This window comes from Halyomorpha halys, unplaced genomic scaffold (genome assembly GCF_000696795.3).
Source record: "Halyomorpha halys isolate HHAL.00 unplaced genomic scaffold, Hhal_1.1 Scaffold473.1, whole genome shotgun sequence".
NCBI lineage: Eukaryota > Metazoa > Arthropoda > Insecta > Hemiptera > Pentatomidae > Halyomorpha > Halyomorpha halys.
Genome location: NW_027113075.1, coordinates 7,347 through 27,928, shown reverse-complemented (window position 1 = coordinate 27,928; position 20,582 = coordinate 7,347). Strand labels below are relative to the sequence as shown.

Sequence of the window (20,582 nt, the reverse complement as noted above, 5' to 3'; positions counted from 1 at the left end):
AAATAGTTTTTATGATATTTGAATCTGCTCAACATGGCCTTGATTCAACGGTCGACTGAAGAATACGTACCGCCATCTTGGTTTTGTTTTGAATCACGAAGTTATTATAGACAATGAAAATTGGTTAGCTTGCTTTTTGGATAAACAAAACAAATTAACAATCTTAAAATGATACATAAGATAAAACATATCAAAAACCCTTTATACATCAAAATATACTATTTACTAAAAAAGAGTATATTACAATATACGTGAAATTTAGATCAAATAAAACAGTAAATAATTTTGCAGGAGATAGATAAATAAAGAGCCATATGGAGATGATTGAAAGAAAGGAAAGGGACTCAATAGTTGGCTAATTCTGTTAGGGGCGACCCTGCTACAAAGCTTGTACTCACATGAGCATGTGCTCACTTTGATGTAGATAACTCATGGCTTAAACTGTTCGATTTGGTTTGTTTCGGGTCGTCCTGTACTCATAAGATCAAAACAGTGGGCTCATTTGGTGATTTGGTGCATTTGTTCAAGTGAATACATGGCCTAAGATTTCATTCTACAATCACCCTTGTAATGATTGGGGGCCCTCAGCCCCCCCCCCAAAAAAATAAAATTAAAATCAAACAACAAAATACATAATAAAATGAACTTAATGGGGAGCATGGACGAAATGAACAACATTATTAGTCTTAGGATACTTGTGTATGTGTCAGGGAACCACAAACACTGCCGCAGGCAGATATATTCTTTTCCTTTCTGTGTTCACTTGGTAAGTAAGTTATTTGAATTGTAGTTTTAGTCTACAGTGAACAAAATCAAATCAGTCTTTATATAAATTATCAACCAATACAAAAATTAAGTGAGCAGAGAGCTAAAAACAACCTGCAAAACTTACACTGCTGAGGCAGTTACATACACTGTAGCATCTATTTAAAGCAATACAAATTTTTAACATATAATCTATAAATGAATTAATAAATATACATTACCTGCACAATGGACAACTTTTCAATCTATCAAAACAAGATCCACAAACACAAGTATGCCTACATGGTAGCAAGGCACGTGATAAAGGTAAATTTAGACAAACCACACACAGTTGTTTAGACTTTTCCCTTTCCACAAAATTTAGGTCATTTTCTAAATTAACATTTTCTGGATCATCGCTTGCAAGATATAGTTGCTAAAACAGTTAAATATTTTGCATACAAGATTACAAAACCATTAAATATATTAAAAATAAAGAAATATATCTCCATCACTAAAAGATTGTAGGAAGAATGTTCAAACTTAAATTTTTCTTTGAGGTTGGAGACCATTAGACAGTAGTATTCATTATTTTTTACTAACTTATTTTAGATGACCTGAACAATTTTTTGTGTTTATATTCATTTCTAATGAAACAACAAAAAATATATTACTTTAAAGTCAATATAACACAAAATTTCTTAATGAGGTGTAGATAGTTGACTGTAGATTAATGATTGGAGAAGTTTGACGGGGGGTGCGGTCAGCAAAGAACAATATAAATAAACAAAACCATATTTATTTATTTTATGCCGACGTTTCGACCTGAGTTTCAGGTCTTCATCAGGGCTATAGAACAAAAGAGATAACAACAACATTTAGAGAAACAAAAATTGAAAGAAATAGTATACAAACAAATTTAGAATTATACAAAATATTTAATTGAATCATAAATGATAAAAAATTTATAACTGATAATTGAATAGTAAAAAAAATTAAATTAATTGATAATCGTGGAATTAGATGGTAGTAGATTGAAAACAGTGAAAGATGAAATATAATATCATGTAGGTAAGAATATATGTATAATATAAGATATGAAAGTAGTGTCTAAAAAACTGACAAAATAAATAAATAAATTGAATCTACAAATTGAACAATATGACAGACTGAAAACTAGTGAGTGGCTTATATCTGAATTACAGTGTGAGTATTAACTTATATACCTATACTTAAAAATATAAATATATAAGTGTATATAAGTTATGGTATGAGTCAGCTGTTATTTCGATGTCAGCTGACTGAGGGGATCAGCTGATTGAATGTATATAAGAGATGTACTGAATACAATAAAGTCAGTATTTTACAGCAGTTCAAGCATGTTAGATCTTATTCCTTCTTCTCTTTTTTGACATTTTGCTTTCGCCAATACTTAACTGGTGCCGAAACCCGGGACTTTAAATACCAGAGCAATATTTACTTTAAAGAAGATTTTTTTTTATCGGAGTTTTCTCAGCTTTTAATGTTTTTTTCTATTCTCTCATTTTTTAAAAAATAATGGCTGCTAATGGCAACAGTATCGTTGAATGGATATATACACGGAACTTCTCCTTGAGGAAAGGGATACATTTATCGTAGATTTCCTTCTTTTCCCTATCTACCTTATTTGCCTGCTCAAGGTTGTTATTTTCATATCTCACGGTGGGATCTAGAATGATTGCCAACTTCCCCTTCTTAGGGAAAGTAACAATATCCGCATATCTTGTGGATCTATCCGTATCTACGCAGTAGACCTCGTCAAAGCAGGCAAAATCTCTTTCTTTTCTTCAGGAGCTTCATTAACTCATATTTCACTCTATGATGTCGGCGTGTTATGAGGAGGGAGTTGTTGGGGCATTTCCCCAGCACATGTGCTGGTGTTTCCGGCTCTCTGTTGACAGAGGGACCCAACTTCTCTATCCTGTCCGCTGACACTTGGGACTCCACGTAGGGGTGTATAATTTATATTCAATTTCAGGGCATTGGACTATTCAGAGCCCGTAAGTATTTGTTTATCGTATATAAACTTATTTGCTCTCGGGGTCTCTTTGAAATGGCATACTCCAATGCCCTGCCACCTGCAGTTAGCCCATTCCTTGAACGCATTTTCACGTAGCGACTGTCGTAGAGCTTTCACACACCGATGCTCCTGATCAACGCCCAATCTATCGGCACACTCAGCGATCTCAGCTGAACAATCGAAAGTGGACTGAAACAGAGCATCGGGTACATTTGACAGCCGCTGAGCAATGAACCAGTGTTGTAGGGGAGCCTCCCATTGGCAGCGGATCAAGCCTAGACCTCGGTACCTCCTCGGAGCATACAACATCGCCGTGGAGGTGTTCGCAGGAAGCCCTATAATGACTTTAACACTTCTGTGAATCATTGTGTCGATGCCATCCAGGATTTCAGGTAGCTTTGTGAGGGAAGCGGTCTGGAGAGGGTATGTAACACCCGGGAACACATACTGGTTGACAATGTTGACCTTCTGCTCGGGCTTAAGCAAGCACGAGGTGACAAGCTTATCCAAATTCGTATTCAACTTTATCACCGAATCCTCGTTGAACTGTAGCTCTCCTGAGATTGTGCATCCTAAATATTTTATGGTATCTCCTTCTTTCATTGTTAGGATGCTATCTCCGTTCTCGAGGGAGAGCTTCGTCGATTCCAGCTCTCCTTTATTTATAACGATGCCCATACTCTTTTAAAGATTCAATGCCAAACCGATTTCTTTGAACGTCCTCTGTACGCTATCAATTACTCTTTCCGCAGCAACCCTGTCGCACACTGAAACCGCCTGGTCATCCGCGAACCCTGTGAGGACCACACAGCCTTGGTCGCTATTGAGCTTATATCCATTTTACTTACGAAGCTTTGCTCACACAGATCGCGGTATAGATGGTCTATTGCCAGGTTTAATAGCAAAGACGACAAGGGGCCGCCTTGAGGAACTCCACGCTTTACTCTGATTTGGCTTGTTGAGTGGGCACCTACGTTTATTTTGATGTTGTTCGTAGTAAGGAGAGCCGAAATCACATTTCTAAGATCCAGTGACACACCCCTCGCCTTCAGTGAGCTCACAATATGATCATGGCCAACATTGTCAAAGGCACCAACAACGTCGAGAAATACCACCGCGCAATTACTTTTCTTACTTCTTGCATCTTTCAAAATCGCATCGATAATTCTCGTGTTGACGTGTGCTCCCGGAAGGCCCTTTATATAACCCCTTTGATTTCTGTGGAAGGTGACCTGTTTCCTCAGTTCACAATCAAGTACCTTCTCAATAATTCGGCGCACGATCGAATATATCGTAATCGGCCTCCAGGATGATATATTATTTGCATCTCCTTTGCCTTTATAAATCAAAATCGTGCGCCCCCGCCTGAGTGGTTCTGGTACATAGGCCATCTTCAGCATTATCTCCGCAATTCTCTTAATTACATGGGCTATGTTAAAGAATTTTATTGTGCGGATTACAACACCATCCGGCCCCGGCGATGTATCTAAAGAGGTAGATCTTATGGCCCTCCGTATCGATTCAGTTTCTACTGAGATCAAATTCGGCATCGGGGCCTGTTCTTCATATTCCACACGTTTAAGGAGATTTTCGCTTTCAAAAAGGGTCTTATAATGCCTCTCAATTTCATCCACCTTTAGGGGACATTGCTTAGGAGTGTCGGCATTCATGATATTTTGCACTACTTTTTTCCTTTTATTATAATAATTGTATTGTGCAACCTCGTATTGATACTGTTCTTGCTGACGACTCCGGTCTGCTTTATTGGCCCTCTGCGGATTTGATACTTTTCCAGCACCTTTGTCCGCCATATTAGATTTATTTTTCTTCCTCATTTTGTAGAATTTGACGGCTGGGTGCTGGGGGCCTGGCAGTTCCGCATTGATTGTCCTTAGGAATATTAGGAACTTGCCTACGGCCTCATCAAAATCCGCAGTATTCATGGTATTTTGCTCATATATGCTAAGATAAATAAGTAAATTACTAAAATACAGCTAAAATTTATGGATATTAAAATAAATAATATTGGAGTAAAAATAAATAAAACCAAAAGACATGCATACATGCATTTACATCGCAATATCTCTATTCCTGTCACTCCCTACAATATAGTTTAAAATAATAAAAAGATTTTATAAATAAATAAATAGGTTAAAACAAGTAAAAAATAAATAAGTTAAAAGTAATATGACGTCAAATCGTTAAAAAAAGAAGAAAGTGAAATACACTTATGTCGAACATCTTAAAATAAAAAAAAAAAATAAAATAAAAAATAAAAATAAAACACCTAACAAAGACATAGGGCTCCTCGGATGACAGAGGAGTAGATAGCCTGACCTTGATTTCCAGCTGGCAGGAGTGGGGAGCTGAGCCGCTGATAAGAGCAAACAGGTCCCGATGAAATGAGGCAATCTTCACATTTAATAATCTCTGTAATGGTTGGTCCAATTTTCGTATAATTTTAGAGATGTTTAGTCTTCCTTTTAGTCACAAAGCATGCCAATTTTCGCTACGAACCTGCATAGTAAACCACTCACGACACAGAATCAACGTGGAGCCGATGTCATACTGTCACCGGCCAGAGTATTTGCAATAACATCTCTAATTACCTTCACCACCCTCCATCCTTTTCTTCCAAATTTTCTCCCCTTTTCTTTAAAGACCTTTCTTTTACCCGATCCTTCCTTAGTTCGCATGATGACATCATTATCACCAAAGCCGACAAAGGAAACAAGGCTGTCATTTTGAACTGCTCCGACTATAATGAAAAAATGACACAACTCCTATCCGATCATTCCATATACACCACTACGTCCCGTGTCCCTACACTTTTATTAAAAACCACCTTTAACAAACATCTTAAAAATCTCTTAAATTCTAAATTTATTAATTATCCCACAAACAGAAACCTCATCTCTTGTAATTTAGTTGCCCCCCCGTTTTTATGGCCTTCCCAAAATTCACAAACCTAATACCCCCCTCCGTCCGATCACTTCTAATATCAATTCCCCCACCGTTAAACTTATTAAATGCCTACTGCCCTCTTTACAAACTCTTAGCCATAACAATCCATATGACATTCACAACTCTTTTCACCTCCGCGATCAATTGTTAGATCTCACCATTCCAGACCACTACATTCTCACTTCCTTTGATGTTGAAAGTTTATTTACCAATATCCCCATAGATAAAGTCCTAATTCTAGTAGAATCCAACTGCAATGCATCCTACATTGGCGAAACAAAAAATTTGTTTAAAAACCACATAACCCAGCACAAATTCCCTTTTTCCTAAATCTATAAACAATTCTATTAAGAGAATCTAACTGATCCACCATTGAACTCCATACTTCCCTAGACCTTTCTTCTTACCTCAAGTCTCCCCAACTTTGTTGTGAATCCGGCTACCTAACATTCCAGGGTCAATTTTTTAAACAAATTTCAGGCTTGGCTATGGGTAATCCTCTAGCCCCCGATCTTTCCAATATCATACTTAACGATTTACTAAACTCCATTACCCCACAGTTCTCTAATGACATCATTTTTATTTAAAAATATGTTGATGACCTCCTCTTAATACTGAATCCTAATAAAATCACCGATATCTTATTTGCCTTCAACTCCTACCATCCTCGCTTACGTTTTACAGTTGAATCAGAAACAAACAATTCGCTACCATTTCTTGGCCTCCTCATCATAAAAAACACCAATAATACTATATCCACCAATTGGTACACAAAACCAACTTACTCAGGAAGACTTTTAAATTATCACTCCCCACATCCTTACCATCAAAAACTAAATACAGCCCAAAATCTTATTCATCGTGGTTTTTCCCTCTCTGATTCCCAATTTCATGATAATAACTATCTCCGCATTAAACAAATTCTCTTAAAAAACAACTTCCCTCCAAAAATCATCGACAAACTCTTTTACAATTATAAAAACCGTACCCCATCTACACAAAATTCTCTGCAATCTTTTTCCATCCCCCTATACAGATCATTACCTTACATCTCCTTTCTTAAAGATAACATTCATAAACAACTACGTTCCTCCATCCCTAACCTCCGCCTAGCCTTCAAAGCCCATAACAAACTGTCTTTTATTTACACCAATCTTAAAGATCCAATTCCTCCTCAATACCGTTCCCATGTTATGTACCGTATCCCCTGTTCCACTTCTAATTGTAATGCATCCTACATTACAACAAAAAATTTGCTTAAAGACTGCATAACCCAGCACAAATATTTCGTCTCCTCCCATAACTTCATGGCTTCAAAATTATCTGAACATCGCTTAACACACAAACACTCTTTTGATTTTGACAATACTTCCATACTAGCCTCTGTCCCTAACCACGACAAACGATTACTATCCGAAAGCATTTTTATACAATTAGAAGCTTTCCCAGTCAATCACAAAACAGACAAACAAAACCTATCCCTAGCCTATTCCCAAATAGTCAATTTATTAAAGCACCCATAATTTATTTTATTTTATCTATCATTATCAATTTTCGATTTTATTTTTTATAATTTTTTTTTATTCTTATTAAATTTTATTCATAATGGTTTGACCTTTTGGTTACATATTTTTACATATCACTGGTTTTATGTTTTTCTTTTAAACTATAACTTGACTTCTATTTTTATCATTGGTATTTCATATCAACTGTTGTGTCGTAATGGTCTTTCTTGACAGTTACATTTTTAGCGAATCCTTTACCTGTCCGTAGATCACTCTGGCGAGCATTTCTAAAAATCAATCAGTTGTTGGCCTACCTTCTACGCCATAACGTGAGTCTCCTTTCTCGTTCTCATATTTCTTACATTATTTTTTTCCCATTCTCCATATTTTCCCGTTTTCCTATTGTATATATATATATTTAAGTATAGGTATATAAGTTAATACTCACACTGTAATTCAGATATAACCACTCAATATTTTTCATTGTCTGTCATATTGTTCAATTTGTAGGTTCAATTTATTTATTTTCACAGTTTTTTAGACACTACTTTCATATCTTATATTATACATATCTTCTTACCTCTATGATATTATATTTCAATCTACTACCATCTAATTCCACGATTATGAATCAATTTAATTTTTTTTTTATATTCAATTATCAGTTATCAATTTTTTATCATTTATGATTCAATTCAATATTTTGTATAATTCCAAATTTGTTTGTATACTATTCCTTTTCAATTTTATGTTTCTCTAAATGTTGTTGTTATCTCTTTTGTTCTATAGCCCTAATGAAGACCTGAAACTCAGGTCGAAACGTCGGCATAAAATAAATAAATATGGTTTTGTTTATTTATATTGTTCTTTGCTGACCGCACCCCCCGAAAACTCCTCCAATCAAAATTTCTTAAGTATTCGATAAAGTACCTATTATCCAATTCAATAAAATATTAATTAGATGATAGCTAGAAATCATTTTTAAACAGCAAGGGATTTTTAGTAGCAAAATGGAAATGAAGTAATATCAGTTCATCATAGTTCCAATAGTGTTATTAATTTCTATCACTCCTCCTGATTTATGATAAAGTAACCTTTTTTGTTACTTTTAGATGGATAATTTCTATGCTGTAACAAAGGATCTTTAAATCAAAATTATGACACTCCGAACTGTGAATTAGGTCGTGAGTGGTAGAGACTACCCACAGGATGGTGTACTACCTCCGCTACAGTGGTGTTTGCTAGTTGACTCTCTGTGATCGACCCTCAATGCTGCAGGCTTCTAAAAGTATACACTGATAATATTGCTATCCTCATTAAAGAAAAGTACCTTAATATACTTTCAGATTTGTCAGATAAAATGTCAAGAGATATCCTGATAAACATCAAGAAACATCATGATAAATTGGTGCAACGTTTATGGTCTTAACAGCAACCCACTCAAGGCAGGGTTTGTGTCATCACAAAGAAGAAAAAGGCAACAATCAGATCGCCCAAAATAAATGGGATCCAGATAATTCAATTGATAACCACCAAATAGTTGGCAGAAAAGACAACAGAACCGGAAAGTTCATTGGCCAAAACAGATATTCAGTAATTCCAGATATATGTTAGAAACATAAAAAAGAAATATAAGTTCAAAATGTTAGACATTTGCATGATATGTCATGTAATAGTTTTTACTCAATATTTTTAAAGCTATTAAACTTACCTTAAGTCTTGAAACTTGTCCGTTGGCTTGTTTTAGGTACTGAGAAATAATACTAGTTGGCAATTGGCAGATAGAATCATTAACATGTAATATGCTAATTAGTGCTACCTGAAAAGAAAAAATAATGAAAAGATTGATATAGTGGTATAGAAAAACAATGAACTTTTCTGGTAAGAATTTAATATTTCTTTTCCAATAAAAATGTTACAATCTTTCTTAACAGTTTTATAGTAGAGGAGGAATAGGTTTTTGGGTAGAACTAATTCCCTTTAAAGATGGGGTTCAAATTTCTTTGTTACTGGTATTTTTTGACATACTAAAAGTCTAGAGAAATCTTAGCATGCAAAATATTTTTTTTTTTTTTTTTTTTTTACAAAAAAATCTTGTGGAGAACCAATTTACAAAAAAGTTGATATTAAAAAAATATTTGTTATTACAAAATAAGAATAGATAACAAAATGGTGGCTGAAAAATGAGCAAAAATTTTAGGATTTTCAATTTTTGCTCAATATTTTTAAAGCTATCCACTGCACGATAAAAACTTATAAAACTTTATTTATAATCTTAATATTTTCTTGAGACTGGTAATTTTTTAATCAATAATTCAAACTCTGTCCATTATAGTCTCAAAACTTTTTATTTCCCTTATACGTCCGTTTCGGCCAATCTGGCCATCTTCAGGCCTACTACAAAAAGTTTCTATTACATGTATGATCCTACAAACAATTTAAAATACTTAACATTATTATTCATAATTTACCTTACCTCAATACCACTTTGAAAACATATAATTTAAACCACTCTAAAACTTCATGTAGGCTATTCTGCCCAGGTCAAAAACATTAATATCTATGAACCATTAAAAACATTAGGTAAAATTATTTTTTGTTAATAAGTATATCCCACATATGTTTAATTACCTAATTAGTCAATTATCAATTAAAACACAGTCAAATTTATTTATCTGCAGACACTATTCCTTAAAACTTTTATCACAACAATGCTTGTAACCTTCCTCCACTCAGTTCAAGCATTTAAAAAATTATTTGTCATAACTACATTTTTGTCAATTTTTCTCTTTATTTCATTAGCAAAAATCCTGTGTGTACTGGCTGAAAAATGAGCAAAAATTTTAGGATTTTCAATTTTTGCTCAATATTTTTAAAGCTATCCACTGCATGATAAAAACTTATAAAACTTTTTTTTAAAGAAGTTAGATTGAATTTTTTTTAAAAACCAACATTTTTTTCTAACTAATGAGAAATCGATGATGTTCAAGGAGAGACGTCACTTTGGATTTCCCTTAATTTATTATCCGTAACATTTGCCCACATTTATTTCTATTCCAATTTAATTGTCTGAGGGGGGGGGGGACAATGGAGTCATCGACATGTACTCCACAATATGGAATGGCTTCAAAAATGGCAACCATTGCTACCTGATCAACCAGTTCATTACTCGTTATTCTGTAGTGCCAAAAGAACCAGGCAAAAAACACTGAAATATTGTTTCTGTTAGCAGACTTTACAGAGTAATGCACTCAAGATCCTGTTTGAATTCATTTGATAGAACATCACCAATTCTGACCCTAAAGCTTCTGTTAAGTAGATATTATTTATGAAGGCAAGTCATGAGTGTCAGTTATAAACCTTCCCCACATCCTATTAAAAGCATTTTTTATAAGAAGAAATAGTACTAATAATTTTCTCTTGTTTTTGAAGGCTTCTAAGATATCAAAGCTAGTTATATCTAGTACTTCTTTGCTGAACCCACTCTGCCATGCTGGCAGTTTACTTATGGCTTCCAAGTACCCTGTCAGTCCATAACTGTTAAACATTCATGTGCTCTTTATCTTTTTTCAGAACAGGAATCATGATCGCTTCCTTCCATATATTCAGAAAACTATTAGACAAAAATAATTTTATTTAATACCTTTAAAATCATAGATTTACTAGAGGAAAAAAGGTTTTTTATCATAATGATGCAGATCAGAACTGGACTGGGTGAGAAATCCTTCCTGAAGTTTAATGCAGTGAGAAATTCGTCAATGAAGAAAAAGACTGGTTCAATGGAATTTTACTAATTTTAACCACATATCTTGCGTGTTTTCTGGCCACTTTATATCTCTAATTTTTTGGGGGATGTTAGGGGAAGAAATTTTTAAGTGCCCACTTTCTTTTCACATTCTCCCAACCTACCATGGTGGTAATCAAAGAAAAAAAATATTAAATGTACCAATGTTGTTGTGATTATTAAACATTATTCACAATGACAGTGAGAGCAGGTACAAAGTTTATGGATTAAGATTTCTTGCCTACTTTGTGTTTTTGTTTTATCAAAACTAGATATTGTTTATTTTACAAGGAGGTATTCAGTTCACTGAAAGAGGAGTTTTGAGATAATGGCCTATTTCCTTTAAATTGATGTCTAACTTAAGTATATTTGATGCAATATTTGATTTATTTTTGTGTTCATTTAATGATTTTTGGAGGTGAAAATATTAGATTTATTTTCAATTTGACAACTATTATTATTAGGCATAGTTATAACTAATTTTTCACGGTAGTTAATTTCATTATCTGAGTTGATTTTTATCAAAACTAATTCCAAGATATTTATTTTTAAAAATAAAACTTTGGGTCAAGGTGAGGGAAGCTACTACCAACTCACATGTGTTCTAGTCCCAATAATTCCTGCCTTGCTTTTTAATAATGGCTTCCATTTGATGGTAGGAAATTTTTTAAATTATTTTTTCTTGTTCATAAAGTGGACATTTTTTAGTAAATGCTGGATAATCTCCAGGACAGTTTCAGCACCTAAGCAGATAATTACAATTAACAGTATTATGAGAATATTCTCCACATTTTCCACAATTTGTGTTTTGGAAATGGTTACTGGTGTTTCTGTATTTATAGTATGAAAAGCAGAAGTAGGGGACTTAAGTAAGGCCTAATTCTTATGGAAAGAAAATCTGCGACCACTCATTCTGGTAGATTACACTTTTCATTGGTCAAAATCAATAAGAGCGTTGTCTTCTTTTTATTAAATATTTTTTTATAGATTCTTTTAACATAGACATTGCCCTGACTATCAAATTCTGAAACTACTTCATCTTTTGTACAATTCAGCAGTTCAAGGACATTTGCAACCCCATGTGAAGAATTTAAAGTTTTATGAAGTTTATATAATATGGGAATATTTTGAAATGTTTTAAATTTTAATTAATATAAATATAATAATCATAAAAAGTATAAATGTAATTAATACAGCTCCATTTTTTAGAAATTTTACAATTACTCATGGGCAATAACTTTTTATAAACCTAGCTACAATAAAAGGAAAAAAAATCTTTAAAATTTCTGTCATTATTCAGGTATAAACTTATTAACATATACTTTTTTTACCATTAACCCTTTACTTTAAAAATAGTCTCCTGTGCGTTGGGTGGCTTAGGGTTAAAAGAAGGCACGATTTACAACAAAAAAATGTGTATGTTTGGATAAAAGAAAATGAAAATTACACAGATAATAAAAACAAAAACAATTGAGTGTATAATACTATAAATAAAAAAAAAACTGTACTCTCTATTAACACTCAGTACTATCAAATACGGCACAAGTAAAACTCAGACACAATGTTAATTTTCTGAAAGTATAAACTGCATAATTATTTTATGCTATATACAAATAGACAATTTATAACATTTATTTCTGAAACAGTGTGTTTATAATAGTAACATAGTTGTAATGCAAAAACAATTACTAAACATTAAATAAAAAATTATTTGTTATTTAAAATAAAACAAATAAAAAGATTTTATATATAAATAATTTACTATATTAATTTAAATTATGAAGATGATCAGGGTGTTATCTAGGTTTTTATTTTTACATTTACTGTTTTATAGTAAACTTTCATTTCACATTGTTTCAATAGCTTATTTCACTTTATGTATTACTTATTACGTATTTTTAATATGGTTTATGTACTCCATCTTACATTTTACCTTTAGACCTATATTTTATTGTTCTTATACTATATTTTATTCACTTATATTTATTTATCCGTTGTTTTTATTAGTTTTCCCATTTACTGTTTCAATATTTGTAAACTTCCACGATCTACATCACGATTACTACAATCATACAAAAATAGTTGTTATAATTATCTAATTATTCTGTTTATTCATGTTTACTCTTTTTCTTTAGTATTCTTCTTTTATATTAATTGTATTATACCTGTATGGTATTTACTGTATTATCAAAACTGTATTTTCTATTGATATATATTATTAGTTACTTATTCTATCATTTAATTTATATTTAAATTTTCCTAAATAGGACATTTCGTATAGTTACTATTAATATCATATTTGTATATCTTCTTTTATTTTACATACTTGAAGTTAAAACTGATAATGGTTCCTCCACTCTGTTTACTTTAGATATTGCACTAGTTCTCGTACTCACTTGAGCAAAGGTAGTCTCTGGAACAGGTGGCTAGTCCTGATTTGTTCTTTGTTCTTTATTCATTTATTATTATTATTAATTTTATTGTATTTATTCATTCTCGACTTTTATGAAATCTTAATAATTTTAAAATTTTGTTTTCTCATTTCTACTTTTCTATTTAGCATGTTATTATGTCTACTGTTCATTTTAACCTAATAGTTTGTGTAAAAAAAATTTATATTCTTATCATTGACTATTTTATATTTATACTATTTTATTCACTCTTTTCCATTATTTGTATATAATGTTTTTTTCTTCACTTATGTTTATATAATTTTAACCCTACCTTAATTTACCTTTTGTATTTATCATATTATGTCAAAATATTTTTAGTTGTTTTTTGTATCTTTTTAGCCCTGATGAAGCTCTACAAAGTTAGCAAATAAATAGTTGTTAACTATTTTTTTTTTCTTGTGACCACATCCCTGACTACCTTCTTCATAATTTAAATAAAAAGATTGGTTATAAGGGTAACAAATAATAATTATTTTGAACAAAAATAACAATAATAATAGATAACAACAAAACATTGCCATTTGTAATTGAATTGATTTTAGGTAATTTGAATAAATAACCAATGCTGATTCCCATTTATTCAAGCACTACACACATTCATATGTGAACAATAAAACTTTTAATTTTTTGAGTTATGACATATTCTGTACGAACCACAGTAGTTCAAAAAAACATTCTCATGCAAGCCTATCAGCCAAAAGAACAACAGTAACCTCAGATTCTTTAAAATGTCACCTTTGTAAGAAACTGGGAAATGATTATATTTACTAACAGTAAGTTAACTTACAGCCTCTTCAGGTTTAGGAGTTTCTTCACAGTCAGTAACAAGGAAAACGACCAAGGGGTAACATAATTTTGGAGCTGCCTTAAAGTCAGTAGAATTTTCAGAAGGTACACGAATTTTGAAGACTTTCTCTTCATGATTTGCATTTCTGAAAACCCATTAATCAGAAAAAATATAATACATATACACATCCTCACAAACAGAAAAAATCAATTTAATTTGTTTACTAATTTAATAATAACTACAATATTTAATAATTCAATAGTTCAAATTGATCACTGTACAGGAGTTGGTCATACACTTATTTTAGGACTATATATATGGGAAAAATAAAAGTAAGAAACATTATAGAGAAATATGGGAGAAATAACAGTAATTCTTACACAAATATTAGAAAAAAAATTAAATTACAACATCAATAAATATACATAAAATAGATTAACTATATAAAAATTTTGAATATTATATTTTCAGGAAGAAAGTAAACCTTTTTCAACTTACATAGATATATATACAGTTCTAAATCCTGTTACCGAAACTGGGCCTCCTCCAAAAGCATTTTCCAGATGTCATGTTGTTTTAGACTATATAACAATACTATGATCCATTGTAGCAGCTCTCCAAGCAGGAACCATGCATCCACCGACAATGAGTCCTCTCATCTAACGTTGGGTCAACCAACTCTTTTTTTTAACTTCGTCATTTATTTGATCACATCAGACAACAGTTCAGATTTATTTTTCCATTTTCAAGAATGATTTTTTTATCATAATCAATTATCACTGTATAAGACAGTCTGAATGCTTGATCACACTTACAATAAGGTGTGCTTAATGCTTATAATTAAACCTTTACAATGTTTAGAATCTCAATTAGATTTTCACTCATTTAAAACACTGCCATTTGATCTATTTTCGAGGGCATTACTGATTTTCTAATCATCTTCAGTGCACCTAACTCAGAAATTTCCAATTCAGATACTTCTTAAAGGATTCTAATAAAAAACAAAAAAAAAACAACATTGTTTTAGAATTCAATTTCCTTTATGAATATGTCATCTAATTGAGGCCTAGTTATCATAATAGACAATTTAGTCTACTCAGCCAGTCGAGGAAACTCAAATTATGGTGACATGCTATTATAGGAAATTGAATTCTAAAACCATTTTGTTTTATAGTTTTTTTAGATTTTCAGAAATGTTTATGCACAAATTGTCAAAAGAACCATAAAAATTCCAATTTTTCCAATTTTCAATTATTTACACCTCAAGGACATAACAGATCAAAAAAGTGCCTTGATATGAATTTGTCTTAAAATCCAGTTTAGTATCAGAATCTATATAAAAAAAAAAAGTACCCCATTTCATTGGAAATTCCAAAGTTAGGTGCACTAGAGAATTGCAGAAAGTTAGAAAATTAACAATACCCTCAGAAGATAAACCACTTGCCAGCGTTATAACCCAGGCAAAATCAAATCAAAATTCTAAAAGTTGTTGAGGTTAGGCAAAGTGAACATGTAATATATACTAGAATACCCTGAATATAAACACACACGAACGTTGACAACCACACATGTATAAATGTATATAAATTAAAAAATAAAAACAATATATTAAGAATAGAATATAGATAAAAAGATAAGTAAAACTGAAAATATAAAATTAATAATATTTTTCTGAAACCAATGCAAAAAAAATAAATAAATAAATAAATAAATAAATAAAAAGAAACAAATTTTGTCAAGTTTATATTTAGTGTTAACAAATAAAATAATTTACCTTAAATGAGGTCCTTTCATTACATAATAGCCCTGCAGAAAAGAACCTTCTTCAATAGATTTGGACATAGTAGTCCATGGAAGCCATAAGAGCATATGTAGTTCATGAACTGATACTGCCCAGAATGCCATAAATTTATAATTGTCTTGGCTTGATACCAAACAATGAATTTCTAACAAAATGAAAAAGGACAATATTCACTTCCATATGTAATAATATAGTATAGTATTAAGTAAAATAATGGATAAAAATTAAATCTGAAAACAGGATACTAAATATACCATCTACAGACTTAGTTAGTTATCGAGAGGTAGTAGTCAGCATCATTTTCCAGCAACCAGTGTTTTTTTTTTAACCTAAGAAAAATTTGGCAACAACTCAATAAATCAACTTTAGAAAATAAACATTTAGAAGAACTACAGAAAAAGTAACACGAGTAAAGTCATCTTCCATTATCATTTATATTTTTCCTGCAACTATTAAATTATACATAATACCCTTCTTTTAAGTTAACATTTTTTTTCATTTCCACTGGCCTATAAATGAAATATATAGTAAGGATAAGTATTGTGATTAAGAAAAATTTCAAATTTGTGTTTTCAACAGACTACATATTTTAAGGTCCTTTGAGTCCAAATAACCAAGTATCACAATGGTATTTTTTTTTTTTACAAGGGCAGGGGAAATCTAAAGGCCTGTACCTCCATGTGGTATGGGATTCTTAACCAGTAAAACCACATCTCTACAACTGTTCTTCCCTCTCCAACCTCAACAAAGGAGACAAACCTGAAATGCCATTTTATCATTTATTTTTTTATTTTTTATCGTTTTCTCATAAACAACTCCAGCAATTTTGATTAAACAGATAGTTGTAATGATTGTAGATTCATTGAGCGTACTAAAGAGTTGGTATCCAGAACATCCACTCCTAATAAGAATCCATACTTAATCATTATATTGATTGGGGTTAACTAAGGTTCTATCGGATTTTGCAAGAAGCTACAGACTTTTCCATAACTGAAAAAAATTAATGGAAGAAAAACATACTATTGAAAAGAAACTACCCATAGTTTAAAACAGTATCGGAAAAATAGCATTTATTCACCATAACCTTCATAGCTGGAAGTAAAACTAAGATAATGTTTATTGAATTTACAAGAGGGTTCATTGACTACATAGTATCAGACTCAAAGACAAATTTTACAAGGGTATCATTTAAGTTATCATACATCTAAGGGAGTTAGTACGAAAACCTGGTTGACAAAACCATAGATGAATTTATCCACAAAGGATATTGTATAGTAGTCCTTGAGGACTTCAAAACCCAGAGAAGTAAGAAACAAATCTTGAGACTATATATAAGAACTATAAATAGAAATATAAGAATATAGTCCTGATAATGAAGCTGTCGGGATTGATTAAGTCTTAGGCGATTCTCCAGCCTGATTTCCACTTTACAGAAGGCCCACGACAAGGCATATTCAATAGTAAGTTAGGAACGGCCGTACCAGAGGATGAGCCCTGGACATTGACGCAGGTAGAGCAGGTCTAGGTAAGAGAGAGTCTGAGGTAGAGTAACAGTTCTAGTTGCCGAGATGAAGCGGACGGACTAGAACTGTCAAGATAGGAGCCAGCTTACTAGTTGCCGAGATGAAGCGGACGGACTAGAACTGTCAAGATAGGAGCCAGCTTACTAGTTGCTGAGATGAAGCGGACGGACCAGTAAACTGATAAGGCTAGGTGCAGCTCTAGTTACCGTGATGAAGCAGACGGACTAGAGCTGTGGAGAGACGGGATCAACTACACTGGTTGCCGAGATGAAGCGGACGGACCAGTGTAACCACTAAGGATAAGGTTACAATCTTAGTTGTCGAGATGAAGCGGACGGACTAAGATTGCTGGAGAGAAGGAGAGGAGATAGGCCATCATCTTGGGTATGTGTGCAAAAAAACTACTCTTGTGAGAATCGATTGGCAATGAACTTTTCTATCTCAAGCAGTGTGTACGCCACCATTGCTATGACTAGACCTAGGTAAGGGTGTGGATCAACGATCGAAGAGGGGATTTAGAGCCCCTTATTTATAGGCTGAGTCCATGTGGCTGTGACCGAGAAGCGGTCGGTACATGTCTGCTTGTGATAGTTACGTGCATTGTTTTGGTATCGTTTATTAATCATTGCATAGATATTGTTAAGTGTAATGTACAGAAAGTATTAATATATAAAAATGACAATATGTTTTTACAAAATGAAGTAATTTGTAAATTTGAGAGCTTCTGTGAGGCTCGAGGTGCAGTGCCCTGGTGAGTTGTGGCTAAGTTTAGCTTGCTCCCTCTCGCTACACAGCAAATGAAAATGAAAAATCCCTAAACAACTTTGCAGACTATAATAATATAAGAAAGGATCATTCAAAGGTGCCAATAAGAAACAATGAAGAAATTACTGAGGTATACAAATTATAATCACCAGCTGGATGACAGTTTGAAATAATATTGTATTATAAACTCAGGTCAGACAAAGATAGTAACCTTTAGATTTGGCTACTGTTTATTGCTAAGTTTAGCAGAAAAAGTCCGTGAGAGAGTGCAGTAGAGAAATAAAATACAGAGTAAGGCTCTAAACCATATTTAAATTATTTATTAATAAATTATACTGCTATTAACTAATATTGATAGATAATAAAAAAGTTACTGGTTTTACCATTATCAACCACTTGTGTTTGTTGAATTTTAAATGTAAAGGGAATATGGACCTCCATCATCTTCATTTTGGGGATTTGTGAGTGACCGAAATTGACACGGCTTCGGTTTCTTCTGACAAGATCATTCCTCCTATATTCCCACAGTTCTCTAGCATTTCTAAAAAAAAAAAAGAATATACATGTATATATAACGTAAGTATCAGCGAAAGCAAAATGTTAAAAAAAGAGAAGAAGGAATAAGATCTGACACGCTTGGATTGCAGTAAAATAATGGCTTTATTGGGTTCAGTACATCTCTTAATATACATTTGATCAGCTTATCTCCTCAGTCAGCTGACTCAGATCAAAACCCCCCCCCCCCCCACCAGTATACAAACAATCCTCTTAAACTAATACTATACAATATAATAATAACATAGAAAACAAAAACAATAAAGAAAACCTATTTACAATAAATATAAACTCCTATATACATACCATCCTAAAAACTCACAAGCTCCCTGAAATACATTATTTAAATCTAAGAATAAAATTTTTAAAAAATTCATACAGTAAATGAACAAGTTAAAACGAAAAAGACTATTTACAAAAATCAAAAACAATCTTAAAACAAAAAATAATAAATAGAATAAATAACTAAATTTTCTGAAATTTAATCTAGTGGTGGCTGGCAGTATGAGAACACTCCAGTTTTTATATTGTCATTGCCGGACGTTTTAATTCTTCAATATCAACAGATCACCTCTTTTTGGGTTCTTTGTTACTTTCTACTGTAATAATATTGTGTTCCCTTATAATTATCATCCTAAATGGACCCTCATATCGCTGTACCTCTTTATTCCTGTTAGAACCCAACTTTTTATAAACGATCGTCCCGATTTTGATCGCTCTCATAAATATGTCCTCCTCTGAACGCCTTCTTTAATCTTTCTTTGATAACTCTCCAAGGGGTTTCATCATCCGCCTGAATCTGATTGAGGATGCTCCTATTTACTCTGCAGACGACTACTGCTTTTAATGCCTCCGCATCTTCGCTATAGAGTAGATTTTCGATAGACTTTGCTTTAATTCCGCTTATTAGACGTCACCCCCTTCTCCAGTCTCTCCAATGAATTTTTTTAAGTCTGACAGCACATTCCTCAGGTCCTGGGCAGTAGCTGTATGGACCTTAATCCATTCTAGCACCATGGCATGAGCTTGCGCTGAAGATACTTTTTTTTTTTTTTTTTTTTTTTTTTCGGCCAAGACTCCCATTGGAGTCCTATACTGCCTAACCATGGTTGGGGGTCAAAGTTCTTCATTTTGTGGGACCGCCACTCAATGAAAAAAAACGTCCCAGGCCGGATTCGAACCGACACCGCTAATAGACTTTAAATTGGTAAGACTGTGTCTTAACCACTGAGCTATGGGTGGCCCTAGAAGATACTTCTAGTAATGCCTGAATTTCTTCCAGAGGTGGGTTCCCTGCAGATAAAGTTTGGTTGACTGCAGCTTGAGGTTGGTTGTTTTGGTTCCGACCCTCCAGGTTCCGAACTGCTGCTCTCACGATTCCGTTACTGGTCATATTTTTATAAAATGAAAGATGACAAAATAAAAAAAAAAATTGATCTTGAAAACAAAAATTACTCCAGTATCTAAAGGCCCCGGGTTTCGGCGAAAGCGAAATGTTAAAAAAAAGAAGGAATAAGATCTGACACGCTTCAACTGTTGTAAAATACTGGCTTTATTGTGTTCAGTACATCACTTTACATACATCCGATCAGCTGATCTCCTAAGTCAGCTGACTCAGACCGTAACTTCTTCATTATTATAT

The 20,582-nt window shown here is 32.7% G+C and overlaps 1 protein-coding gene across 2 annotated transcripts in view; it reads right to left on the bottom strand.

Moving 5' to 3' along the window:
* LOC106683224 (cell growth regulator with RING finger domain protein 1) overlaps positions 1-20,582 on the bottom strand; it is a 45,107-nt gene that overhangs the window by 22,975 nt on the left and 1,550 nt on the right. For both annotated transcript variants that reach the window (XM_014424564.3, XM_014424565.3), the window contains exons 2-6: positions 18,769-18,926; positions 16,071-16,242; positions 14,297-14,441; positions 8,984-9,091; positions 987-1,180 (exon numbers count right to left, since the gene is read on the bottom strand). In XM_014424564.3, the coding sequence (XP_014280050.1) occupies positions 987-1,180; positions 8,984-9,091; positions 14,297-14,441; positions 16,071-16,242; positions 18,769-18,926 (777 nt within the window). The remainder of the gene's footprint in view (positions 1-986; positions 1,181-8,983; positions 9,092-14,296; positions 14,442-16,070; positions 16,243-18,768; positions 18,927-20,582) is intronic.